Source organism: Harpia harpyja, chromosome Z, assembly GCF_026419915.1.
Source record: "Harpia harpyja isolate bHarHar1 chromosome Z, bHarHar1 primary haplotype, whole genome shotgun sequence".
NCBI lineage: Eukaryota > Metazoa > Chordata > Aves > Accipitriformes > Accipitridae > Harpia > Harpia harpyja.
Window position 1 is genome coordinate 40,992,080 of NC_068969.1, and position 27,592 is coordinate 41,019,671.

A 27,592-nucleotide genomic window follows, 5' to 3' on the forward strand; every position below is an offset into this window, starting at 1 on the left:
GGTGAGGCGGGCCCGGCCCGGCCCCGCCCCGCCCCGCGGGACTGACCCCCCCCGCCGCCGGCAGCGGGTGGTCCCCAGCCTCCGGGTTCGCCCCCCGGGAGTCTTGCGAGGCGCCGCTGACCGGCCGCTGTCTGCCGAGCCACTCCCCCGCCTCGGGCTCCGGGTGCGGCTGGCGGCGGCAGCCGCTCCGCAGCTGGGCGTCCTGCCTGCTGCGTTTGGAGTGGTCTCGGGATGCTGCCTTAATTCTGCTGCGCGTTTTTCTTCGGATAGCGAGGTGGGAATAAGACTCTTCCCAGACGTAGGCAATCCACCCGTTTATACAAGTGCCTTTGATCCTCCGTAATTACTGCTTAATCCTGACCGGCTTTCCCTGGCTTTCAGCCGGTTTCAACAACGTGAGGGCCTCCATTCTCTTCCCTTGGCAGCTCTTCAGAACCAGAGATCCTGTCCGAAGAAGATGACATAAAATCCCAGCAAACTACATTATCCAGGTAACACTGCCTTTGTGCTCAGCAGCACCTGCAAAACATCTGAATAGATCTGTAAGATGTTCTGCCGGAGTGGGGGTGAGGTGGGGGGAATCTTTAATGCTGATTTGACTAGTCTCGTTCCAGTCTTTGCTATAGTCCACATAGTCTGCCCAGCAGAGAGACATTCGACTTAATTCTCTCTTGTCCCAGAGTGTCTCCTCTCAGACGTGCTTAAAAATTGTTAGAGCTGCTGTTCTGAGCCCCTGGTATGAAGCTTTTAGCAACAGGTTACACATCACAGTACACACCTTAACTTGGTTCTCGGGTAACGTTTTGCCCCAGAAATTTGTCCTTAATGATTTGGTGGATGTATTGCTATCTTCTACTGAGACATGCTCCATTAGGAATGGTGCAAGCATGGAAATATCCATAATAAAAAATCAAACATCCATATCCCAGTGAATGCTAATGTCAACAGGAAATCACAGCTTTCCTGTGTTATTTCATGAGTATTGCATAAGTGTGACGCGCTATTTTTCATGGGATGCAAATTTTTCATGGGATGCAAACAAGTAGGAATCACAGCAGAGGAGCCCGTTAAAGGCACTGTACATACAATTCAGTAAGACACTGATCAGCCTTCAGCCAGCAACACCAAGATTAGCTACAGAGGGAAATGCCAATTAAAGAGGAGAGTTAGCCGAAAATAAAGACCAGGGTAAACAAGTGCCCATCATTACACAGAAAGAATTTGTATGAAGAACCTCCTTTTCTGTGCAGAGATATGCAACAATTTTCTTCTTTATTTAATGCATCACAGTGTCCATTTGTCTTTCTTCTGGGTCTGGTGTTTCTTTTCTCAGATTCAAACATGTTGCCTTCCAGTTTGATATATTCCATGTTGTGCTGGGTCTTCAAAGAGCATTGGTGGTACTACCCCATTTAGGTAGAGGTCCACTGAATGCAAGTTGTAGAAAGCTAGCAGTGATCAAAAGTGCAGCGGCCAGATAGGTAACACAGTGGTTGACATTATGTTTTCAAAAGGGTTAGAAGTATCCCTTCTACCTAAGTATCATCTGTTCTTTAAACAAAAAAACTTCACACTCTTGGAACCAGAAGGTTATAACATTTCCTAAAGCATTTACAGTTACCTCTTCAGTACTGATCTATGTGACTACTCTTCCACAGTAGACTACTTTAGCATAGTACATTATAGAGAAGTGACTGCATCCAACGATTCATGAATGTATAGCTCAATGTACAGTGCTTTTAATGAAATAGGTTTGCAGACTGAAGTTAGTCTTTTTCTGTCTGCAACCTGAACGTGACTCAGTAGTTTTTAAAGTTTGCTTGAGGTCAGGCCCTGATGAGAGCAAGGTACATCACAATAATAAACATTACAGAAATCTTGTGATTCATGTGTCCCAGGTTATGTGACTATAGTCTCCATTTGTCTTGGCAAGTACAGCAGTTGGTGCTGACTTAACTCAGTTTTGATCCCTCATTCAGTTCCCTAGTAAGGCATTTTATATTGTATGCTGAGATCTGGTGTAAGTAGATCCCAAGTACTTGCACTTCATAAAACCCAAGGCAGGCTTAACAACAAAGGTTTAACGTGAAGTGCTACTACATGCTGTTTGCTGTTCTTTCTAAGGGCTTCCATTCTAGCTTAGAAAAAGATGCCAAAAGAAGAACTGTATCATCTACTGAGCAGCTTTGAATTCTTAGCAGAAGACACAATTTCTCTTCAAGGGGGTCTTGAAATCTCTAACATGCTTTTACTATTTCCCTGATGAATTGCGAGCACTTAGCACTCAGATCAATGTATTTGAGGTTTATTGCTGTAGAGAGCAAGCCAGCTCTGAGTTCTGTACTAGGCACATACTTGTTTTCTACGTCTCTGGTCTCAAAAGATTGTACCCCATGGACCTGTCTGGTATGTTTCCCAGGCATAGATTTAACATCCTTTCACTGAAACAGAAACTTCATCCTGGTGACATCCTTAAGGTTTTCTAGTTGTTGATCTCAGCAGCAGATTTTGTAGTACACAAATATATCTGTGTGTTTATGTACACACATACTCAACGTGTACCACAACAGAGTTTTAGAACAGTGTCATTTAAAATGAGCAATAGCAATTACTCATTTTCAAGATAATACTGACAAAAAGAGGATATTTAGTTGTTTTATGTCAGAAGACAGAAAAAAAAACATCCACTGCATCGTAAAAGATGTTTCTCCCTTTTTCACACTCAACCTGTGTTAGCAACGTACAGTTTTGCTAGCTTGGGAAAAAAATCCTTACTGAAAGCTACTGCACAAATGCATGACGGCCTAAGAATGCCAAGATGCTTGTGTCAATTAAAAAAAACCCAAAACTTGTTGTAAGATCTTGCTATGTGTTGTACTTTTTTTTCTTTACCTCCTTTACACATTACCTCCATTGCCTATGCCACCACTGCATGTCTCTATGGGGACAGACCCTCCAAGGACAATTCCTGTGGGGATGGAATCCAATGTCCCCCACACCCTCTGTTTGCTCAGACAACGCTACATCATGGAACGGTCAGGTATCACAGTACCCTGTAGCAGCAGCTGTCTTTCTACCCAAATATTCCCGGCCTGCTTTGTGTATCTTGCCTAACATGTAGTGCTGCAGTCCCCAAATGAAGTATTTTTTGCTGTGCCCCATCATTTCCCTGCAAATGTAAGTAAATTTTGTAATCTCTTAATATACCATTTCTTGGAGTTACCAGAATATGTTTATTAATTTAAACATTAATTTTTGGTCTGGGAAATTCATGACAATTTTCATGTAAAGAGGTAATCTGTAACAAAGCAATCCCACAATAACAAAACCAAAATGTTAGGTGAGTATAAATGTCTTAAAATAGCACATGTACAAACACAGTTAAAGAGCACAACATTAAAAAGCTAAAGCTTCAAGAACAATTGTATAGTAGGCAACCAAAATTCAACAGACAGGCACATTATTTCACAGACATTTTTCCTAAAGGTAGCTTCTTAGATGTTTTCTCAGGAAGGGGTTGATCTGTTGTTAAGCACTGTAAATCCTGAATAACCTGTTGGACTGCCTTATACATGAACCTGCAATGGATCAAATGAGAAAACCTGTGACTAAGGCCATAATCAAGACTGTGAGGATATGTATCTCAAAGTTCATCTGAAGTGTAACAGTACAAGTGTGCAACTAAGGATCGGAGAAACAGCGTTTGCTGGAAGTAATGTAATTCAGACAGTTCAGTTAGATGGAGCAAAAAAAGTTAAGAGGTCTTGGTCACAAAATCCTTCACATCTGGCACAGATGAGGCAGACGGGTATCATGTGATGATGAACTCACATGCCAGAAAAGCTTGCCCATTTTTTTTCATATTTTCTATTCTGTTAGTCTAATGAAAAATGTAACTTGAACACTGATCATCTTGACTTCATCTTAAGTCTAAATCAAAGTGTAACAATTGCAGGAGTCGTAGGAAATAATATTCCCCTTTTGAGCTGAACATCTTGGATCTACTGGATTAGCTGTAAAATATTATTTTCCCTTTTCGCAGTCACCACAGTTGTTATGTTAAAGCTACTTCATAAAACTTGACTTTGCATTTGTACAGTTTAAAATAGAATATTTCAGTTGTATGGGACCTATAATGATCATCTAGTCCAACTGCCTGACCACTTCAGGGTTGACCAAAAGTTAAAGCATGTTATTAAGGGGATTGTCCAAATGCTTCTTAAACACTGACAGGCATGGGGCATTGACCATCTCCCTAGGAAGCCTCTTCCAGTTTCAGCTGCTTGATCTGTTCTCTGCACGTAAATTTCTCTCCCACTCTTCAAAATGACTTGTTTTTAAAATCATCTAATATTTTACAACATACTTCAGAGTAAGACACTTCCTATCAACTGGTGGAGTGTTCCTGTCATTAAAAGTTAAAAGTCACGTAAAAGCTTTTGTAGAAGTTCAAGCCATTTTACAAGCTACAAGATACTCGCTTATCAGTGAAGCACGACATCTATGTGGCAGTTAAAGATTCTACTCCTCAAAAAGTCACCTAAGTTCTACGTTAAAAACAGTAAGAGCCATAAAACAGCTAGGTTTCAAAAAGGAAGTGGGAAAAAAGCTGACGGAAAATTTTAAGTAAATGCTGTTTCCCTACCAGGATATTTGACAAGAGTTAATATTAAGCAATGTTAACTAACAAGCTCGTGAAAAGCACCATTGAACTTAACAGTTCTCAGGGCCCCTTCTCTACTGACAAAAAGCATGGTCAAGAGAGACTCATTTTGCTGAAACGTAGAAATGTGGTTGGTGTGGGTGTCAGAGTTGACAGTCACTGAATCAACTGCTTCCGACATTTCCATCTAGATGACCTTTTAAGTACTGAGATTGTTTGACTTCTTGGTGATCTATTTTGATCTGAGCTATGTCAGAAGGACTTCTTGCAAAGATCCTGTGCACTATAGACTTCAGAAAAGCAGTCAAATGACAATGTAAAAAGTTTTATTTGATCTGTATCTTGCAACAAATCAAGTGTAATTAATCCACAGTATTTTCTCAATTATAGTCTGTCATAAAATATGAATAAAAGCATCTTTTTTTTCTGCATACACTGTCTCCCGAGTGCTAAAAAAACCAATTACAGCAGATTAAGAACAAACCTACAGCATTCCTTTACTTTAGCTGGTTCTGATACAGAGGCATACTTTTTTATTTGAGAGTCAACTCCAAGAGACTTAGCTAATTGCACAGCATTTGTATCATCACTGATTAGCGTCCCAAGAGCCACAAGCAGTCTAAAAATGGCTTCAAGATCTTGAACAACTTCCATAACTGTGCTGATTACTGACAAACATTGAGCTTTGCCCTCAATGTTGTTGACTTTAAGTAAACACACAGCATAGTTCAATGTCAGCGTGGCAAGCGCAATGTGGATGTTCTTATTATTGCCCGATTTCATTTCTATTGCTTGTGTCATTATTTCATCCCTTTGTTCCATCATAAGCTTCTGGCCTGCCGGGCTGACAAAACAATTGCAAAGAGCTCTAAGTGCCAACAGCTGGTTTGCTTGCTTTCCTTTGGGGTTCAGAAATTTAAGGAGAAGGATGATAAATTGTACATGATCCTTTTCACTGCAGAAGTTCTCATTCACAGTGGGATGCCTGATAGACAGTCTAAGAATGTCTAGGGCTGGAAAGACAATATCTAAGAAACAAAACAAAAAAATATTTTAGTATTAATATTGCATTATGTGCAAATGTGCTGGTAAGTTTCTTTCAGATACAGACCTTCTTAAAGCCCTAGCTTTGGGAACAGACAGTAACAGTATCCTGCAGAAAGAGATTCAGGTAAAGCACAAGTTGTTTGAAATTCCTAAAGACAAGTATTGACAAACCCATTCTAGTAACACTTCAGTTAATCACAAAAACCATACTCCTGAATTTAGGATAAACACAGTGCTTTGCAAAAAAAAAAAAAAATCTTACAATCTTTCCTAAAAGCTCTAATTGATAACACTGAAGGCAACACAAACCATGGTAACTAATCCAAAAAGGTCTTTGAAAGCTTCTCAGTGGCTGAACGCCCCTACACAGGCAGCATCTCCCTTTGTCCGAATCCCGTATCTTACAGTTTAGTATAGCTACAAAATTGCTTACAGAAAGAAAAATGAGAAAAAAAATTTTAGACTACCTTCAACTCTCAGACATGATTTGCAAATTGAAAAAAAAAAAAAAAAAAAAACCAAAAAGTCCTCAACTGATCAGCTGGAAATCACTGTAAGGAAACCGAACTGAGAGTTCATTCAGTAGTTCCCCTCCACTTTCACAAATTTCAAATATATCTGGCTCCTTGGGTCTACTATCAGTATCCCATACTTATAACCAAATCAAAGCTGAACCTGCTTAGCTATTTATTGAGAACTTTTTCCTGTAGATATGCAGAATCTTGAGAATTAATGCTTTGTCCAGTACAAAGAGCCTGAAAGGTATGAAGACATTAGCCATCAACAGCTCCCAGCTGTGCAAAAGATAGTTTAAGTGATGTTATATAATGAACATGAATTTTTAATACTAAAATATTCTTCCCATTAATAAATCTTCAACTGCAATTTCAAGAAAGCAGTTTATTTTAACTGCATGTTTAGATATTTGTATATGCAATGTATCCATTTTTTTCCAGAATGTGGAGTAACAACCAAAATAGCCTTTCCAATCCATTAGTGCTGACAATGGTACATTATCAGATGAAATTATATCAGCTCTACTTGCATTCATTCAGAATGTCATTTCACTGATGTAGTTCTGACCACATAACCTAGCTTCAGTAACAACTTCTCTTCTACCACATTAAACAGGAGCTACTTTTGAGATTTTTTTAATAATTTATCTCCATAATTTCATCTCTGATTTAGTAACAGCTTAGGACTCCAACCTCACACTAGTTTTCTCTATTTCCAAACAAGCCTCACACTTCTTTCTTGAGGATGCTCCTGCTAATGAAATAACCATGACTGATGTTTATATCAGGTTTCTCCTTTACATTTACTGTTGTGCCAACAACAAAACCTGACAACCAATTACCAGTTTGGCAATTCATGCCACTGCCGCTGCTACTGATCAGTGCTATTAGCATCTGTTCATCATCTTCTGGTTTCTACTTGTGTTATAAACTCTTTGCGACAGACACTGTGTAACAGCCAGCATAACAAGACTTTTGGTGCATGGTGAAGTATTGATGATGACAGTGTGAAAAATAATTGCAAGTATCTACCTTCTGGCCAGTTAACTGCTCTCCATAAAGTCTGAAGTTGCTGTGCTGTAGGTGCTTCTGCAGAGGTGTTACATGTTGCAGACAATAACTTTTCTAGGGTTATCAAGTCATCTTCTGTAAGCTTATGTTCTTCAGTTGCACTGCCATTAAGTTCCTTTAATTTGCCTGTAAAACCAATGGAAGAGGCATGGCTTTCTCACATTAGAGCTTCACAAATCCGTATCTTGAATGAAATACTAAAAAGCACTTCACGCACAAGTTACAACTACTGTAATTGTTGGGGGGGGGGTGTTAGATTTTTAAACATTACTTTTCCAAGTTTCATAATTTTCTGATTTTTTTTAATCATCGCAATGACTGCTACTATTAAGCCCCCTCTAATACTGCAACACAAAGATTCAGAATTCACATCATGTTAGCCTACATACAGGCAAAAATGCAGAAAATAATCACAAGACCATTAGTTTTCATAACTGAAATATGATTCCTTTTTTGCTCTTTTCTATTATTAGGTAATAGAAACAATAAAGAAACTGTATGTTCTTAGTGTGATCACAGGTTTTGTATTTTTACTTAAAGTGCCATAAGCAAAATATGATTGCACCACGTCCTATATTCAAATTTCAATGTAATTTAAAAAAATCAAAGTATTGGAAAAATTATTTTAATTTACTGAATTTGCTTAAAATGGAGCTAGCATTAAGCACCTGCCAATCATGGTTCTTCCAGAACTGATGAGGGCCATGGCAATTAACACACAAGCAGGCAGCATTACATTAGCACACCCTTATGAGTTTTATAGTACACTCAAAAATCAACTGTGGGCCTCTTATGAAAAAAAAACAAACCAAAACAAAACCCCAAAGAGCTATTAAATCCCAGTCCAGCCATAATATTTACAAGTGTATTTAACCATGTACTGTTACAAAACTGCAGAAAACTCAGTAAACCTAGTTTTCAGATTCTAAGCTTCAAAAAACCAAACAACCCACTAAGCCTGTGGTTAATATGGTCATCCTTTAAGAATACTGGACAAATACAAACTGATGCAGTATGTTTTTAAGCCTAAAAGTCTCTGTTTTGCTATAACATAGCAGAAAGAAAGCCAGTCTTGCCATTCTCCCTCCTAGGAAGTTCTGGACAAAATTTTACTGTAAAATCTGTGCAAAACTAAGAGGAAGCTAAATCTATTTACTAGTGACAACCTCCTGCAAAAAAAATTCTAGTTTGTGAATCCCTTATTTTCTCCCTGAACAAATACCAGAGCACAAGAAGATTCAGGGAAACATGATGAGGCTGACTGAAGATTGATATTTTTCAACAAAAAATGAAACCTGAGCAATACACAGAAGTGCAATACTGCAGACAGAAGGCCCCAGAGAGACCCTAACAGGCTTGAGAAGTAGACTTGTGTGAAACTCATGAAGTTCAACAAGGCCAAGTGCAAGGGTCCTGCACCTGGGTTTGGGCAACACCCAGTATCAGTACCGACTGGACAATGAATGGATTGAGAGCAGCCCTGAAGAGAAGGACTTGGGGATACTGGTTGTGAGAGACTGAAAGAGTTAACGTCTCAAACATTGTGGTGGGGCAAGTTATGCCTAACAATGAACGCTGCATAGCAAGGAACCCCAGGTGAAAAGAAGGCATCAGCACAGATCAGCACAGGATGGGGAGGGTGTACCAGAGGCTACCTCCCTGTTCTGATAATGCTGAGCAGGGCAGCTCACCATGCATTGGCCAAAGATCAAACAATGGTCATATTCCTTCAGGGAAGGAGAGGTTACTCCATAAACAACCCCCAAGCCCACAGATCCATTTCCCGAAGGTTCTGGAAGCACAAACCGCACATGACACCTAACTGGCCGAATGAGTTTGAGTGCCTGCCTGAAGGAGGGGCAAGGATGATAAAAGGGCAGAGACTGAAGCCCCACATGCATGCGCCCACTGGAACCGGACCCCTCAGCTGACTGGACCCCTTGGCTGACTGAACCAACACTGGACCCAGGACTGGTGAAATCTTTCTCTTTGTCTCCGTAATCCCTACACCTTATCCCTTTAGACATAAAACCTTTGACCAAGTCTGGGACTAGGACTGAATCCAGCCGCCCCTGGGCTCCTCTCTGAGAGGCAGTCTAGAAAGCAAGGGCATCCACTCTGAACCTTGTTACTCAATGGGAGGGATCTCCTTGTCTTCCCTGAACTGATCCCCAAATAAGCAAGGCCTGTAGTATATGTTTGGTGATGTATGGTTAGCACATGTTACACAGTTTACTCACAGGGTTTCATGCCAATTTTTGTTGTGAGCATACCAATTTTGGTGGTGAGCATGCCAATTCTTGTTGTGAGCGAATAAAAGTTGAGCTTTATTCGCTCACAACAAGAATTGCTGTGAGCGAATAAAAGTTGAGTTTTGTGAGTTAAAGGATCCCTGGTGTCGTTTCACCTTAATCCTGACCTGGGAATCAGCAAACCTGAGTCATCATCCTGAGAAATTGGGATGTGACACTGGTGGGCTAAAAATTGGACTTGAGCCAGCAATGTGCACTTGCAGCCCAGAAAGCCAACTGTATCCTGGGCTGCATAAAAAGAAGTGTGGCCAGCGGGTTGAGGGAGGTGATTCTCCGCTCTTGCGAGACCCCACCTGGAGTACCGCATCCCCCATGTGGGGTCCCCACCACAACACAGACATGGACCTGTTGGAGTGGGTCCAGAGGAGAGCCACAGAACTGATCAGAGAACTGGAACACCTCTCCTATGAGGAAAGGCTGAGTGAGTTGGGGTTATTCAGCCCAGAGAAGAGAAGGCTTCAGGGAGACCTTATTGCAGCCTTTCAACATATAAAGGGGGCTTACAAGAAAGATGGGAGGGTAACTTTTTACCAGGGCCTGTAGTGACAGGACAAGGAGTAATGGTTTTAAACCGAAAGAGACACAGGAACAGGTTGCCCAGAGAAGTTGTGGATGCCCCCTCCCTGAAGTGTTTGATGTCAGGTTGGATAAGGCTTTCAGCAGCTCACCTAGTGAAGGAGGTCTGCCGGACTAGGTGACCTCTGAAGGTCCCTTCCAACCTAGACCATTCTATGATTCTGTTATCAATTAATATGTATAATATGATTGAAATAACCAGGGAACTGCTCAAGTCCTATATACAGCCCCCATCAGTTAATATTTTAAATAGGTAAACAATACCTAGACATGATTTAGCATTTAGGAACTAACTACTAGAAAATGGAGCTTTATGTTTATGTCAGAAAAGGTAATGGGTTGTGGTCTGGTCAATAAACCTCAAATAACCACTTGGAACTGCCAAGATTAGGGAAGAAGTAGGTAAAAGGTAATTCCTTTTACCAGGGAGACATCATCACCACCGACTCATTGACCACCTACTCAAATGAGACCAGCTACTCAAAAGACGACAATGAAGGAAGAAGACAGAGTCTGCACACTAATTTACACGAGAGGCAAAGAAGAACAAACCAATCATTAAGGGAAATAATAATGAATATGTATTACTTAAGTATATAAATGTGGGAATTTTTGAGATGAAGGTGTGCTGTCTTGAGACAGGCACCCATTCATGTGCATCAATGAAATTAATTTGAAAAAATCTCCACTCTGTGTGTTATTGGCTTGCACACCAGGTAAATGAACCCTGTTTGAAGGACAGCAATTCCATGACTAAGGCCAAGAGCTTGCCTTCTTCAAGAAACAGGATAAAGGTGAAGGTATACGTTTTCTAAAAAGCAGAATCTCTTGTTTTAAGTTTCCTTATCAGACTATCTAGACAAATACATCTCCAAGCCCTGTATATAAAAGGGAGGGAAGGAAGCAAGAGAATTTTAATTTGGAGATCTTCAAGGCAGGTACATTGTGAATATAAACTAGTTTTACAAAACCCTTAAATGTACTAAGGCACTCTACAGAAACACACTGAAATAAACTGGTGACAAATAGAGTAGAGATTCTGTGGAACAGAAAATATAGAGGAAGAGATAGTAGAATAGGAGCAAAGCACAGGAAAAGAGAGGGAGAACAAGCCAATAATAACATTACTAAAGATGTGTATAATTGCTAAATATTGTACACTGTTTCCTTTTCTGTTATGCAGAGTGTTCTTTCTAAATATAGAAGTGACCATTGCAACCTGTGAAATTGCAGAATGCAATTAGGGGTGGAATATATTGGGTTTGTATGGCAAGGTTTTGGTAGCAGGTGGGGCTACAGGGGTGGCTTCTGTGAGAGGCTGTTAGAAGCTTCCCCTATGTCCAATGGAGCCAATGCCAGCTGGCTCCAAGATGGACCCGCCACTGGCCAAGGCCGAGCCCATCAGCAATGGTGATTAGCACCTGTGGGATAACCTATTTAAGAAGGGAAAAAACATTGCTGGGGCACAGAAACTGCAGAGGAGTGAGAACATGCAAGAGAAACAATCCTGCAGACACCAAGGTCAGTGAAGAAGGATGGGGGGGGAGGAGGTGCTCCAGGCGCTGGAGCAGACTCCCCTGCAGCCCCTGGTGCAGACCATGGTGAGGCAGGCTGTCCCCTTCAGCCCAGGGAGGATCCCACACCAGAGCAGGTAGATGGCCAAAGGAGGCTGTGACCCTGTGGGAAAAACGTGCTGGAGCAGGCTCCTGGCAGAACCTGTGGACCCATGGAGAGAGGAGCCCATGTTGGAGCAGGTTTGCTGGCAGGATTTGTGACCCCACAGGGGACCCACGCTGCAGCAGTCTGTGCCTGAAGGACTGCAGCCCATGGAAGGGACCCACGTGGGAGAAGTTTGTGGAGGACTGTCTCCCATGGGAGGGACCCCATACTGGAGCAGGAGAAGAGTGTGAGGAGTCCTGCCCCTGAGGAGGAAGGAGCAGCAGAAATAACATGTGATCAACTGACCACAACCCCCATTCCCCATCTGCCTGTGCTGCTGGGGGCAGGGCAGGGGAAGAGGGGGTGTAGGTAGAGAATTTAGGAGTGAAGCTATGCCCAGGAAGAAGGGAGGGGTGGGGGGAAGGTTTTTTAAGATTTGTTTTTATTTCTCATTACCATACTCTGGTTTGATTGGCAATAAATTAAGTTAATTTTCCCTAAGTAGAGTCTGTTTTGCCCATGACAGTAATTGGTTGAGTGATCTCTCCCTGTCTTTATCTCAACCCACAAGCCTTTTGTTATATTTTCTCTCCCCTGTGCAGTTGAGGAGGGGAGTGATAGAGCAGCTTTGGTGGGCACCTGGCATCCAGCCAGGGTCAACCCACCACAATGCCTTACTTTAAAACTTCATAGATTACATTGTATGGCTATCTGGTGAACTAAAACTTTCATGAGCAAAATCAAAAAGGGATTGCACATGACTGGCATACCCAGCAGCTGCGTGAAAAAAAAAGTACAGTATTCAAATGTACCAGCTTAATAAAAAGGATGCCAAACAACAGCAGATAGAAGCTGAGGGGAAAAAAAGAATTGATATCCTATATTAAAGTTCTTGTGAAATTTACTCATACTCCTAAGCCTTCGAATACATGCAGCATTAAAACGACGAATGGCATTTTAAAAGGTCAAAACTAAGAAACAGTAGGAAAGCTACGGGAAATCACTTAGCTTTCTGAAAAGATCAAAAGCGAAGTTACTTCAAACAGATGAAAAATAAAACCATCCTTGAAATTAAAACACTGACCCAGTATCTGCATAGGATTGGCCTGGTCAAAGGTGACAGCATCCTTCTTTGGAAAATAAATATTTTCAACTTTAGCTGCAGCTGATTGGTAGGCACCCATTCCTACATAAAGGAAATACAAAAAGTTCAACAGTGTACCAAAGTGTCTGACATAGAACAATATCCCACCAGTAAGTCTCTCCTGCTGGACATTACTTAGAAAAGGATCTTTAAAAAAAATTGAATGCTTATGCAAATAGCTGTCATTCCTTACATTATTTTTACATTCAAGGGTTAAAGCTTAAAGCAATACCTTCACAAACTGTTCTCCCCCATGTAAAAATTTACAAATGTAAATTATTAACAGTGATTTCTGAATTACATGAACTAAATACAGTCATTCATAGGAATGGGTATTGCAGTTAAGACATGAAAATGACAAGGGTCATTTTAGAACAAAGATCCCTCCTGCCCCTGAAATCTTATCTTTTGATTATTTGCATAATGAATAGGCAAAGTTTTTATATATTGGAAGATTTGCAGATATGACCAAGTTATGTCACATGCAATAGTAGCCTGAAATCTCTTCAGAAAGAGTAATGAGAAGCTTTAATCACGACCTATAATGATTTCCTAGAATCACAGGTGAGTTGGTGTCTGATATTGTGTGATTTCCGTTAACTACATATATCAATTTATTTGAGAGGATTTTTGGTTTCCTACTAGTTATGTTGTTGATCAAAACCAGATTATTATCATATATTTTAAAGCTTCTGTGCATGATTGCTGCGTGTAAAAGAAGGCTCCGTTATCCCTATTTTCTGAATAGTTTTGAGTATAAGAAGCTTCAATCTGCTCATTATTTTTAATTAAGTATAGATTTGCATCAATATAGAATCCATCTCAAAGGAAAAAATGAAGCAAAAAAATCAGGGATGCTTTTCATTGGCAGGCATCATCTCTTACCTATATATGGATCAACGCCACCCACTGGAGCTACTGCATTTGATGCTGAACCAGGAACATAGCGACCAGCACCTGAACGGAGACATCAGGCTTTTTAAACACCACCACTGGTAAAGAAGTAATATATATCTGTATTTAGTTACTAGTTTTCAAACACCACTATTAAAGGTGTTATTTTGCACTAAAGGAATTAAAAAGTCTTCAACACTTCCTGAAATTTAAGGATTACATCTATGCCTATGTGTGAGGGCAGTACTGGTGGCAATGACGGCATTTGCAAGCGAAGTGACCCACAGCTGGGAGGCATTCTGGCATGGTCTCTGGCACCCACTGGTGCAAAGGCCCTCAGCCAGCAGATACTTTATCCATGACAAGCATCAGGGAGGGCAGCACTGCCCAGGCCTGGCCTCTCTCTGTGCCTGAGGCCAGCAGTGGCCTCTCCTGTGGGAGGTGGACTCTGTTTGTGGCACTGAGGCCTCACATGAAGGAACTGCAGGGTCTTTGCATTTGCAGAGACCACAGCCTTAGCCATACAAAGCAAGGGAGGAGAGACAGCTGGAGACCACAGTAGAATAGGAATGGAGAAAGACTGCCAAGATGGGGAAGGCTGAAGGCTGCGGCTTTTGGCAGCAGCACAAAGGCTTCTGCTCCACCTGTAGATCTGCAACTGCAGAACAGGCACAGTGCCCTGGCACTGGTAAGGACAAACATCCAACAGGAGATGCATCAGAGCCAGCTAAGACTGCACCTCGCTTCCGCAAAAAGGGGAAAGGCAAGCAGCAGTGGTGGGAGGCTTCCGCCTGCAGGGTATGGAGGCATCCATCTACTAACATGACCCAGTATCTTGGGAGGTTGGTGTCTGCTGGGGACCAGGATACTGCAGAGAGACTGCCAAGGCTTGCCTGGCCTTCAGACTATTACCCCACTACTCTTCCACATGGGCATCAATTATACTCTCCAGGACTTCCTTGGCAATATCAAGAATGATTAGAGAGCTCTGGGGGCAAGGGTGAAGGGCCCAGGTGGAGTTTCTTTGATGCTGCCAGCAAAGCAAAAACACTTGAGTAGAAACAGACTCATCAACAGGGTCAGCAATTTGCTGCATGGCAGGTTTTGCAGGCAGGACTTTGGCATCAATGACTACAGTACCCTCTTTGAGGAGCAAGAGCTACTGTTCAGGGATGGGATAAGTCTGACAAAGCAGGGCTGTAATGTCTTTGCAAACACGCTTGCTAAACTACTGATGAGGATTTTAAACTAGCTATGCCAGGGATTGTTAGAATCTAAAATTCAGGGTGGAAGGTACCAATAAAGGGCACGTAATAAGAAAAAAGGAATAAGGAAGAAAAGAAAACTATTTTATGAATATACCCATTCCTGTGTTGGCCATGTGTATGAGAGTTTGACGAAACATAAGGTTTAAGACCTTACTCCTCTGCTGTAGAAGAGAGGGTGACATGAGGCAGACCAGACAGCATAGTGCTGTCTACTGAACAGACCTGGACATGCTTTGATAGTAGCAGAGTCCACCTTACCAGTCTGTCCCACACTACTGCCCCACATAGAGAACTGCAAGAAACAGTAGTCTGGAGCCGAACACTGAATGCAACTGAACATTGAATGCATCTTAAATACTAGCAAGACAGATTATGGATTTTACATTACCTGTAAATGGATCTGCTGCAGGCATCATACTTGATCCAGATGAAGAGCCTGGAAGATAACGTCCAGCACCTAGTGAAACAGTAAGAAAAGCAATGACTACTATACACAGCTTGATGTTATTAAAAAGTCAATACTTTTCAGACAGAAGCAGCTCAAAAATAAAGCCAAACAACAAATGCATCTTATTGTTTACTGTGGTGTTGTAAGAAATCTGATCCTATCCACACAAAAGTCCCCTGATGCTGAACAAATTCTTCCTAATTATCTGAGGTCAGAAATTTGTTTTCTGGGCCATACACATTACATATGCGGACACAGCCAAATCAAAAGTATGTGCATAAATTCACATTATTGCAGCTCCATGAGTTGCATCTGAACCCGATTAGCCTCTATTCTGATTTCTAGTTCATTGCAAGAAAAAGATTTAGCTCAATTGTTTTAATGACATTTTATTCCTAACTTCATCTTTGTGAAGCTAGTTGGAGTGGTTTATTTTGTAAATATGATAAGCAGGATGTAATTGATTAACATGGTTCAGCTTATGAGTAATTAACTTGTTCTAGTTCCATTTCCTGCCTGAAAAAGGGTTATTTATGTATTTCACTCAGTTGCAGTTCATTCTCTAGCTAAATTTTTGTATTTTATTAAGTGCCTTAACAGCACCTGGCCACCTCTTAGAGTAATATGAAAAGTGGATTTTTCTTCCACTGGAAAAAAAGACTAGACTGAAAAATACAACTGTCTTGATTAAAATTTTGTTGAAGATTTGTTCTGACAAATACTTCAGAAGTTTGTCAAGTTTTCGTGTTTTTCTTGTCAGATCTATCTGTGCCTTGCCCTCAATCATTTGAGGACATGAAAACCCTGTACAAGAAGTGCAGGAGCTACAACACTGAAATCTGCCTGAGCAGGGAGTGAGGTGGACTGAAAACTAACTGAACAGCCAGGCCCAGAGCGTGGTGATCAGTGACACAACATCTAGTTGGAGGCCAGACATTGGTGGTGTAGCCCAGGGGTCAATACAGCATCCAGTCCTGTTCAACATCTTCATGATCTGGAAGATGGGTCAGAGTGCACCCTCAGCAAGTTGCTGATGACACAAAACTGGGAGGAGTGACTGATGTCACCACTTAAGTTTAAAATTTTTACCTGTAAATGGATCTGAAAATTGAGCACTTGTACTCAACAGTGTTTGCCCCTTAGTGTTGTCCATAATAAACTTGGCCACCTGATCCAGAAACATAGGATTTAGGTCATTCTTTTGCAGGAAGTTGTATGCAGTCAGCCAAGGATCATCAGTGATGTTATATGGCAGTTTGTAGGAAGGCCCACTTTCATTTACATCAATAGTGAAAACATAGTCATACTCCTTTAAGCAGAATAAAAATAAAAACAAATTGGAAATTTGTCAGCACTTTTTACATAAGGATGTACCAAATGCAGAATAATAATGGCCCAGGGCTAAGCTTAAAAAATTTGATACTGCTACTTGCAGATTGTATCAATAATACTCTCCTACACAGGCTGCAAGAAAAAAAAAAAAAACTTAAACCATACCCTGTGTTTTCCAGAATTCTCTGCCTCAAGAAGAGCAGGGTAGAACAACATACCATGATAACGCGTGTGCAGATACACAAATGCATCAGGTAACTCTCATGGACAGCTCTGGCTGCCTGCAAAGCTATAGGGCAGTCAGATACCTGAAAAAAACTTCAGCCTTAAAAGCACACCTCTAATACTAGAAAACAACAAATTCCTGGGTTTCTTTAAACCACGTTAGAGATAAAACCAGTATCTCAAAGGCATGCCTTCTGTGGTGGCACTAGACAGAGACTCTTCTATGTATATGTCAGTAAAGGAAGCGTTTTTCACCTTATCTGTCTTTAGGCTCAAAAGTTACTATAGAAAAGGGGTACAGAAAGCCTGGTACCTAATATTTTAGGTAAGCCTTGCATTATAAAATGTACGGTTCACTTCCTTTGGAAAGGAAGTTAAAAGTAACTTTTCAAGGTATTAGCAATAAATACTACAGAACTTGATTGTTTCTCTACTAATAGTTTACCTGTCTCCAAAATAATTTGTCTCCGTTGGCTTGTTCAATTTACAAAATGTGTTTCAAAAGTAATAAAACAAGTAGTACTCATCTATACTTCTACCCCTGAGTTTTAATAGATCAAAGACGACAAAAAAGTACCAACAAATACCTACTTTCTAAATTATATTTTATCTAAGCAAAGACAGGAATAAATTTTTAATCAGAAATTAAGCATTTTACTTAGGAAGGAATAAAACCAGTTAAAGTTTGCATATACCTTTCCTTCAAATAAAACCTTTCCAGATGTTTGTTGTGTGGCTCCAGAAGAACCAACAACATCACCAATCTTGATCCATCTTCCTTCACTAACACTCCACTGATATGCTTCTATTTTCCCATTATCTTTAATAAGCCGTGTCTGTCCATCCCTTGTTCCTGTAGACAGGAGTGTTTAAGAGTTTGAACAAATTCAAGAATACGATTTGCTTTAGGAGAGAAAAAAGTCTTCAAATAGCCCTCAAATTTAAAGATGAAAAGAGAGTTCATCAACATTTAAAAGTCACAGCTGTCACGGTTTAATCCCAGCTGGTAACTAAGCACCACACAGCCACTCACTCACTCCCCGCCCCCCATCCAGTGGGATGGGGAGAGAATTGGGGGAAAAAAAAAAGTAAAGCTCATGGATTGAAATAAGAGTTTAATAGGACAGAAAGGAAGAAAATTATAATGACAATAATAACAATAAAATTACAACAATAATAAAAAGATTGGAATATACAAAGCAAGTGATGCACAATGCAATTGCTCACCACTTGCCAACCAATGCCCAGTTAGTTCCCAAGCAGTGATCCCTGCTGGCCAACTCTCCCCAGTTTATATACTAGGCATGACATCCCATGCCTAAGGGAATACCCCTTCGGCCTTCTTGCTGGCTGGGCATGAGAAGCTGAAAACTCCTTGACTTAGTATAAACAGTACTCAGCAACAACTGAATACATCAGCATGTTATCAACATTCTTCCTATACTATATCCAAAACATAACACTATACCAGCTACTAGGAAGAAAATTAACTCCATCCCAGCTGAAACCAGGAACACAGCACAGGAAGTTACTAGCTACTACATGTTGCAACAAGAATAGCAGAAATCTTGACAATAGCAGTTTACGGTTACAGTAACAGTATCTGCCACCAGACTAAGTTGCAAAAGCATCCTTAAGTATTTCAAAAATTTACCATTTTCCCAGGGAGATGACAATCAAGAAGGGTGATATTCTCCCATGGTCTAACAAGATGGAAAGCTTCATATGATTGTAAGATTTATGCCACTTGCTGATCAGAGCCAAGTGCTGAGGTCACTGGTTACTTCGCCTTGGGAAAAACTATTTGTCTATTTAAGAGTAATCTTAACTACCACTGCTTCCACTGTATTCTCAGTAATCTCCCAAGTACCTGGAAAGCGTGAACTCAGTCAGTCAAGACAAACTATTTTTCAAGCCGAAAGCTAAAGCAGAAATTTTGCATCGACTTTTCTTTTAGGAAAGATATTCCACATTCAGTAGCCCTTTTGCAGATTACATAACTGTCTTATATACTATTGGCACAGCTACTGTAACAGATCCAAAACATCTTGAACACACTGCAGCAGCCTGAATTCCACCTTCTTCTAAATTATCTCGTAAGAGAAATATTTTTTACCATTTTAGTCTACAAATATATTTCTTTTTTTTTTTTTTAAACTTAAAGTCTTGCCTCCAAAAGAATCAATGAGAGGATAGTAGAGCAAAATCAAGCTGTTTTCTTCAGCAACTCTATTGAAAGTGATCAAAGCCTTAATTGTCGAAACTATGGAAAGTTTCAGTACCTCAGAATCAAGATTTGGAGGCTTCTCTAACATGACAAAAGTACAGTAACTTACCAGGATCCTTAAGATGTTCTCTTCCAGGAAGGTCATCAGCGTTAATATCTCCTAAGTCACCAGTTTTAGGGTCAATGGATGCTTGGGAAAGCTCATTTTCAAAAGCCTGAATCTCCTCAGCACTTGCTGTACGTTCTAAAGACTCTGTAAACACTCTTATAATTCCATCACTGAATGGAGAGAAAAAATCCAAACAAATACTATTTTAAATGTCAAAATGATTACATACATTCCAATGGTGACTTCTGTGTCATGAGGAAACATCTTTATTTCTAACAACCTGTCCCAATTATTTTTATGAAAGAAATTAGCTCTCATGCTAAAACCACCCAGAGAAGGACTTAAGCAGGTAACCCCATCTGTAGTATAATTTTAAAATCAAGGTAGGATACGCCTATCAAAAGGGTTCTTTATACAGTAGTTAAAAGCCCATTCTCAGTCTATTCATGGTTTACCACATTCACAAAGAACTCGCTCTACCTCTGCGATTCATGTAACAAAACAATGATGTTTAAATTTAATCACACACACACTTTGATGGCTGTATTTTTAAATATAGATGAAACTGATATCTAAAGTTATGCTTTCAATTTCATCAAGGATTTGCAGATTTAGATCCAAAAATATGCTAAGAGTAAAACCTGGATACCTTGCACCAACTACGATGTCACCATTGTCTAACACACAGCAGCACCATACAGACTGAGCTGGGAGTCTGATTGTTTGAGCACATTCCCCTTGTTTCCAGATTCTGAGAGATCTATCCTCTCCAGTAGTTACAAAATCTGAAAAGACAAAAAAGAAAAAAAAAATTAAAACTTCTAATGTATATTTTTAGTGTACTGTAATACTGGATACCATTCTGCAACTGGGTACCTAAAAATTAAAACAGTGAAAGAACCTTTCTACAATTTAATATGTCTCTCAATTGCAAGAAGAGAGCTAAAAGAAAGCCACTGCATAGTTGTCTTCTCAAAAAAAAATAAAGTGCATAAATTGCAGACTAAACAGCCAGACAGGGAATGAAATTATGCTCAAGACAAACAAAAGATTCCTTCCTCCTTTCAAGAGTTTAAAAAAAGAACTTTGAAAAATTTTGTAACCACCACTGGTTTAACTGACACTGTACTTGCACAGTTTCACACTTGTTTTAAATTCAGATTTTTGCAAGGTAGGCCTGCTTTTTCAGGAAACATGCATTAAGCACTCTCAAAAGTCTATAAACTCCTCAATGAGAAATTTTAAGGCATAAGAGATTTATGACATACACTAATTGTGCTGGGTTTGGCTGGGATAGAGTTAATTTTCTTCATAGTAGCTAGTATGAGGCTATGTTTTGCGTTTGTGTTGGAAACAGCATTGGTAACACAGGGATGTTTTCATTACTGCTGAGCAGTGCTTACACAGAGTCCAGGCCTTTTCTGCTTCTCACCCCACCCCACCAGCAAGAAAGCTGGGGGTGCACAAGAAGTTGGGAGGGGACACAGCTGGGACAGCTGACCCCAGCTAACCAAAGGGATATTCCAGACGGTATTATGTCACACTCACCATATAAAAGGCTGGGGGAAGAAGGAAGAGGGGGATGTTTGGAGTTTGTCTAGGCATTTGTCTTCCCAAGTAACTGTTACATGTGATGGAGCCCTGCTTTTCTGGGCATGGCTGAACACCTGCCTGATGATGGGAAGTGGTGAATAAATTCCTTGTTTTGCTTTGCTTGCATGTGCAGCTTTTGCTTTAACTATTCAACTGCCTTTATCTCAAAGCACAAGTTTTCTCACTTTTACCCTTCCAATTCTCTCCCCCATCCCACCGGGGGTGGGTAGTGAGCTAGCAGCTGTGTGGTGCTTAGTTGCTGACTGGGGTTAAACCACAACACTAATATACATGCACTTTACCTGTTGAACAAACACGCAAGTGTCCCATACACCACACAAAGGTCACTGACTTGGAATTTCATCTGCAACAGCTAGTTCTGAATCTTTAAGCCTCTAACTCTGAAAACAAATGCAATTAAGCCACACACATAAAATTCTTAACCTAAACTATTTATAAGGTACTTTGAAAATTTCCTGTGGAAGTACCTAAATTTACATTATCTCAAACTGATAAGCCATGCATTACCATTTCAGTACTCTGCAACTGTGCTGAAATACAGCTGGCAACCTAGATGATAGTTTTGCTTATCGCTTCACCAAAGTTTCACAGTTAAGCCTTACAATTAGGCCTAACGCAGGACCTTTCATCTTACCTACAGTCAGAGCAATTCTGCTGGAGGTGTGATTTACAGTCAATCACAATATTTTTTTTAACTACACTAAAGGGAAGTAGTAAATGAAATGATACCCGAGTTCTTTAGTTGTGGCAGCTCCACAGAGCTACAGAATGCCTACCTTGTAATTTCATTTTGGAAGAATGTTGGGTAATAGTCACAAAAGTAATCTTACCTTTACAATGAGGGAAGACAGAGATGCTGTATATATAATTTGTATGTCCATAATACACCTGCAGACACTCGCCAGAGATCTGCCATCTTCGAACACTAGCATCATTAGCACAGGAAAGGAATTCCATTTCACTGAGAATAGCTAAACCTCTCACACAATCTTCATGTCCTTTACAAAAGAAAGGAAAACTTAATGTGGCTTTTCGTTCCACTAGCAGCAGTATACCATTTCTAGTTAGCTCACATCTAAATCCTGGCAACCAATCTTCATTATGGAAGCAGTTTAAAAAAAATAAAAAGCAGTGAATTGCTCATTATTCTGTGAAAAAAATCTAATTCTTTTAAAAGTGATGCGATTTCTGGGCATACAACTTGAGAAACTTTAAAAATATGGCCTAAAAATTGTTCAATTTATCTACGGTTTTGTGGAGGTTTAATTTTTTTTTCTTTTTAAAAGAGCACATGACCCTGATGGAATTACCAACTGCAGCAACATTTACCAGTGAATGTTCTTTCACATCTGCCTGCCTTCCACAGTTTAATAGTTTTGTCAGCTGAACCAGTCAGCATTAATCCCTGTTCAGGAAGTATTTTCACTGCCCATATTGCAGCTGTGTGACCCTGCAAAAAACCAACATTGTTAGATTTGTCAGAATCAAATTCAGAGTCCCTATTTTATATTCATGTAGAGGTACTTCATACCTGTAATGTCATCATACATCTGTCATTCAACCAGACCTTGGCTGTTGTATCCCATGATCCACTTAATAATGTGCCAAACTTCCCAGATGAAAGGCTGCAAACTGCAATGAACGTTCAAATCAGCACTGACAAGTTTCCTGCATTGCCACCAATCTTATGCCAGCAATTTAAAGAGATTTATTTAAGGAGATTTCCTTGGTATTAGTAACATATTTAGCGTTGAGGAGTTGGGGAAGAATTAAGTGGCACTATAGTTGCACTGCAACCTAGAAATGAGCTGCTTAAAAATCTCTTTACTTTAGATTACAAAATTTCACATCTTTTTGCCATTCATATTTTTAAGTTTCCCTTAGTACCAGATCTCTTCTCCTCAGACTAGACTATGTTGACAAGCAGGTTAGATAACTAGTCAAGACACAGAATTAATGCAAAGGTTTAGTTTTAAGATTACAGAGAAAGCCAAGATTTCATCAACATGTATTAATTTATGTCCTCAAGCAGCAAGATTTCATACAAAAAATACTACTACCAAGAAATTGTGGTGACATTTAAAGATTTAGCAAAAATATAATCTGCAAATGCTCCAGTAACAGTCAGGCATAAAACTGAAGACACATGGTGCTAATATGGTTTACTAATCAGTTTACAAAAAGAGCTAAGTCAAAAACAGAGAGTACCCTGTCCATGTAGTCATTCATAAAAGGAAAGTATGGCCTTATATTTCTTGCTTCTGTGGCTCCACAGTGAGAACTGGACAGTATTCTACCCTGTCACTTGTCATGCCCTACTTTTTCTGCACTTTAAAACAGATTTTACAGTTAATGTAATTTTACATTTTTTAACGTTTTACTGTAAAACATTACCGTAAAAATTGCTACAAATACTTCTTTGTAGGGGAATCTATAACTTGTCTAGAATACCTTATCCCTTTTTACACCTCTGGAGGGAGCATGTCACATGTTATTTTAACTACTCATCCATCCCAGGTTTCTGATGAAGTACATAAGTATTCCATGCCTCCTTACACAGTGACATTATTTTCTTTCTCAGAGGAAGCCAAGAGGGTTGTAATATAAAAATAAATTTTAGGTGCTGTTTAGCAGTCCAGGGTATTTTCAAACTGGTCTCCTGTCCTGGATTCAGCTGGGATAGAGTTAATTTTCTTTCTAGTAGCTGGTATAGTGTTACACCTTGGATTCAGTATGAGAAGAATGTTGGCAACACACTGACGTTTTCAGCTGTTGCTAAGTAGTGTTTATACTAAGTCAAGGATTTTTTCAGCTTCTTATGCCCAGCCAGCAAGAAGGCTGCAGGGGCACGAGAAGTTGGGAGGAGACACAGCCAGGGCAGCTGACCCAAACTGCCCAAAGGGATATTCCATACCATGCAACATCATGCCCAGTATATAAACTGGGGGGAGTTGACCTGGGGGGGATCGCTGCTCAGGAACTAACTGGGCATCGGTTGGCAAGTGGTGAGCAATTGCATTGTGCATCACTTGCTTTGTATATTCCAATCCTTTTACTATTATTATTATTATTATTATCATTTTATTACTGTTATAATAATTATTAGTTTCTTCCTTTCTGTTCTATTAAACTGTTCCTAATTTAACCCATGAGTTTTACCTTTTTCCTTCCAATTCTCTCCCCCATCCCACCGGGTGGAGGGGAGTGAGTGAGCAGCTGTGTGGTGCTTAGTTGCTGCCTGGGGTTAAACCATGACATCTCCACAACCATTCTTTAATACAGTTTAAAAAAGTCCCAAAACCTCCAAGACTTGAAATGTTTATTTTTGACACCCTAAAATTACATGATTAGACTGTTCAAAGGTCTACTAAATACTAGATCAGCTCACGAAAAGAAAAACTTAGTATGCCAATATGAAAATTGCTGAATCTTCCATCATATAGCTCAAGAAAAGGTATACAAAGTTGGTTTAATGTCACATGTTGCAGTGACCTGACTAAAGAGAGATGAATTTTCTGCCGTGGGCTTTTAGCCTTTACTATGTATTTAAAGCACCAATTAATATTAGATCCCCATCTAGGTAACAAAATGGGCAGTGAAAGTTTTTTTTATCCAGGAAGCTGACTTTTTCTACTTCTATCAACTTTGACATAAAAACTAAGCTTAATACATGGAGAACTAAATTAACTGCTTCTTAAAAATGCAACTCTTGGCAAAATGATAATCGTTCTGCAAATTGCCATGTGTTCACATATACAGTAAAAGCTCAAGCATTCATCAGTGTAAATTGGAAGTTCTTGCAATGAACTGTCACTGCATGAACTGAGATTATAAAAACCTATTTGCAGAGATCATAATTAAATAGTTTGCTACATTAAATGCCAAAGAAATCAAAATTGAGTTTTGTCACTTCAACTTAATTTCTCCTCTAACAAATCACATTAACTTTTATGAAACAAACTCCAAAATAAAATTACTACATACCTGTGTTCTTATGACCCTTAAGGACATAAAGAGGAGCTGGGTTGTCAACTGTGAAAATGCAAATATTATGATCATTGCCACCAGTTGCAATCAGCCCACGAGGATAGAGGTCACTTGGAGGTATGATGCACACACAAGATACAAAATTTGAGTGGCCACTCATACAGTGCATTTCAGTAAAACCCCTGTTAAGACTAAACATATATGATAATCAGTTCAAAGCCATGACAGAAACAGTACTTATCTGAGGCACTGAATTACAACAGATGTTTTATACTCCAACTCTTGAATTAATAACTATGCTTACATTGTGCTATGTAAATACTGTGGATGACCTAGAAAGAATGAAAAACTTAAGAGAAAAACTATATCCCAGCATTCCAAGCCAGTAAGCAATATTTAAAGCTTTCCACTTGTTTTTCAGTAATGGTAGGCCTGGAAGGACTTAGTTTTGGTTTTCCCTCCTCATTGGTAAACACTATGCCCAATTTGATCAGAAGTAGTTACGGTTTACCTTTACGAAATCTTTTGCTGTCTCAAGACTCAAATATGTATCCCAATACACCCTAAAATAACAGAGCATGTAAATGAAGAAAGTTTACTGCCTACCAAATCTATCCACTGACTCTTAATTAGGAGCACTGTAGAGGTTTAATTATTACAGATTATAACTGATTCAAGCAGCACCCTTATACCTTCATCACAATCCAGCCTCAATAGTAACAGCACTAACTAGAAAAAGCTACTTATCCCCACACAATAAATGTCTGGGTTGTGGTGGTGTGTGTTTGGTTTGGTTTTTTTTTTTCCCCTTCTGTGTTTATACCCCCCCCCCCCAAAAAAAAACAACCAAACAACCCATAATGTATCATATCACACTGTCCTCCTTCATACTTTAATGCTTGAGAAGCTTGGACTATGTAGGGAATTCATGATACTCTTCTAAATTCTAAAACATCTTCTCTGCTGAAGGTACTGAGAACAAATGAAGGTAACATATCTTCCTGTAAAATTTAAATAACACAATTAACATACAGTAGTTTGCTTACCAACTGAACCCTGCCTACTGTAATCCCAGAATCTTCAAAGCAGAGATAATCGTTACTGACGCTATGACTCTACTTAAGTTACTTGTGTCTTCCTCACAGGGCCCTCAAAAATTGTGGGTTTGAAGACGACTTCCTTTCCTGCAATAAATTTCTAAGCAATTTAAAAAGTTCTTCCCCTTGTGATGACAGATTTAAGATGACACACTTAATGAGATTAGTCTTCCTCCCCCTCAATTGCAGAGCTACAGAGATCAATTGAAACACACACGTGAGCATTCAGGCAAATTTGCCAATTATCTCTGTTTCACTGGAAGGCAGTGGAAAGAATACCCATGCCTAACAACTTCAGAATGCAGTTCACAATTTGAAACTATAGACAAATGAGGAGATACGTCCTGTGGCTTCCCACATCTCCACCACCTCCTATTCACACTGCTTAGCAGTACCTCTTCTGGTCATAATGGTATGCTGAAAAATTCACTGAGTGAATTCAACACGAAAAATCCATTAGGAGAAAACCCTGTACAACACGAATATCAGAGAAAATAATGTGGGGCTTTTTTTGCCTTTTCTAACGTCTCTGTGTATTTAAATTTTCTGCGTAGTTTTTGGTTCATGTTCCATTTTACATTCAAAGAAGTCTAGTCAACAAGAGCAAGAAAAGAGTTTTTTAAAAATATTCAAAGCATACCGCATTACTGTCACAAATGCAGCATCGTTACTTAGCAGGATTACTTTGGTACCGAATACCAAGAGAAGGAAACGACGTTAATACCACCCGGAGAGAAGACGCCCGGATTTACAGACATTATCAGCATCTGCAAAGCACGCTAAAAATGCCGACGCACAGCTAACTGTCTAGGCAAACACACCCTTCCCCAAACGCAGGCACGCAAGCGGCAGTGCCTTAGCCCCCAGCGAACAGACTCCCGCCGCCACGCTCAAGCCCGCCGCCTCCCCGGGCCCCGCCGGGAGTCCCGAGAGACGGGGACGGGGACGCGGCCGCGGGGACCAGCCCGGCGGCACACGGGCGGGACCCCAACGCCCGCACCTCCGCGCCCTTCTTCCCCGCAGAAGCGTAATCCGGAGCGGCCGCCCGGGCCTGCCCAGCGCCGGCGCCTCTGCCGACGAGGGCCGCGGCCCGGCACTCACCCGTCAGGAGCCCAGAGCCGCGCAGTTCGGTCCCGGGAGACGGACACGAAACTGCCCTGGGGGAACAGGCCGCGGGTCAGGCCCCGCACGTCCTGCCCGTGCCCCACGAGGGAGCAGCGGAGCCGGTAGGCACCGCCCTCGCCCACCATGGCGGGAGGCCGCCGACCCGTCCTGACACAGCAACTATCCCCGCCACTGCCGACGCTACCGGAAACTGCCCAGCGCCGCGCCGGAAGACGTGTCACGGGGCACGCCAGCGGGGGGCGGGGGTGGGGCAGCGAGACTCCGCGTCCCGGCAGGCAC

The 27,592-nt window shown here is 40.6% G+C and overlaps 1 protein-coding gene and 1 long non-coding RNA gene across 4 annotated transcripts; one reads left to right on the top strand and one right to left on the bottom strand.

Moving 5' to 3' along the window:
* Nucleotides 1–57: 57 nt before the first annotated feature.
* LOC128136520 (uncharacterized) lies at nucleotides 58–8,899 on the top strand. Its single transcript, XR_008233395.1, has 3 exons — nucleotides 58–274; nucleotides 382–491; nucleotides 8,522–8,899. It is a non-coding gene; the product is annotated as an uncharacterized LOC128136520 (long non-coding RNA).
* PLAA (phospholipase A2 activating protein) lies at nucleotides 4,975–27,510 on the bottom strand. 3 transcript variants are annotated; one of them, XM_052776266.1, is made up of 15 exons: nucleotides 27,290–27,368; nucleotides 26,138–26,275; nucleotides 25,089–25,282; nucleotides 22,636–22,736; nucleotides 22,434–22,554; nucleotides 21,935–22,102; nucleotides 20,140–20,275; nucleotides 19,491–19,660; nucleotides 17,850–18,007; nucleotides 16,687–16,906; nucleotides 15,538–15,606; nucleotides 13,873–13,944; nucleotides 12,928–13,029; nucleotides 7,258–7,422; nucleotides 4,975–5,691 (listed from the first exon to the last, which is right to left on the bottom strand). In XM_052776266.1, the coding sequence occupies exons 3-15, from the start codon at nucleotides 25,258–25,260 to the stop codon at nucleotides 5,126–5,128; spliced, it is 2,220 nt and encodes a 739-aa protein (XP_052632226.1). In that variant the 5' UTR covers nucleotides 25,261–25,282; nucleotides 26,138–26,275; nucleotides 27,290–27,368; the 3' UTR covers nucleotides 4,975–5,125. The 3 variants fall into 3 exon arrangements, with proteins under 3 accessions (XP_052632226.1, XP_052632225.1, XP_052632228.1); XM_052776265.1 differs by lacking the exon at nucleotides 26,138–26,275 and having other exon boundaries at nucleotides 27,290–27,510; XM_052776268.1 differs by lacking the exons at nucleotides 26,138–26,275; nucleotides 27,290–27,368 and adding an exon at nucleotides 25,983–26,092.
* Between the last annotated feature and the right edge of the window lie 82 nt (nucleotides 27,511–27,592).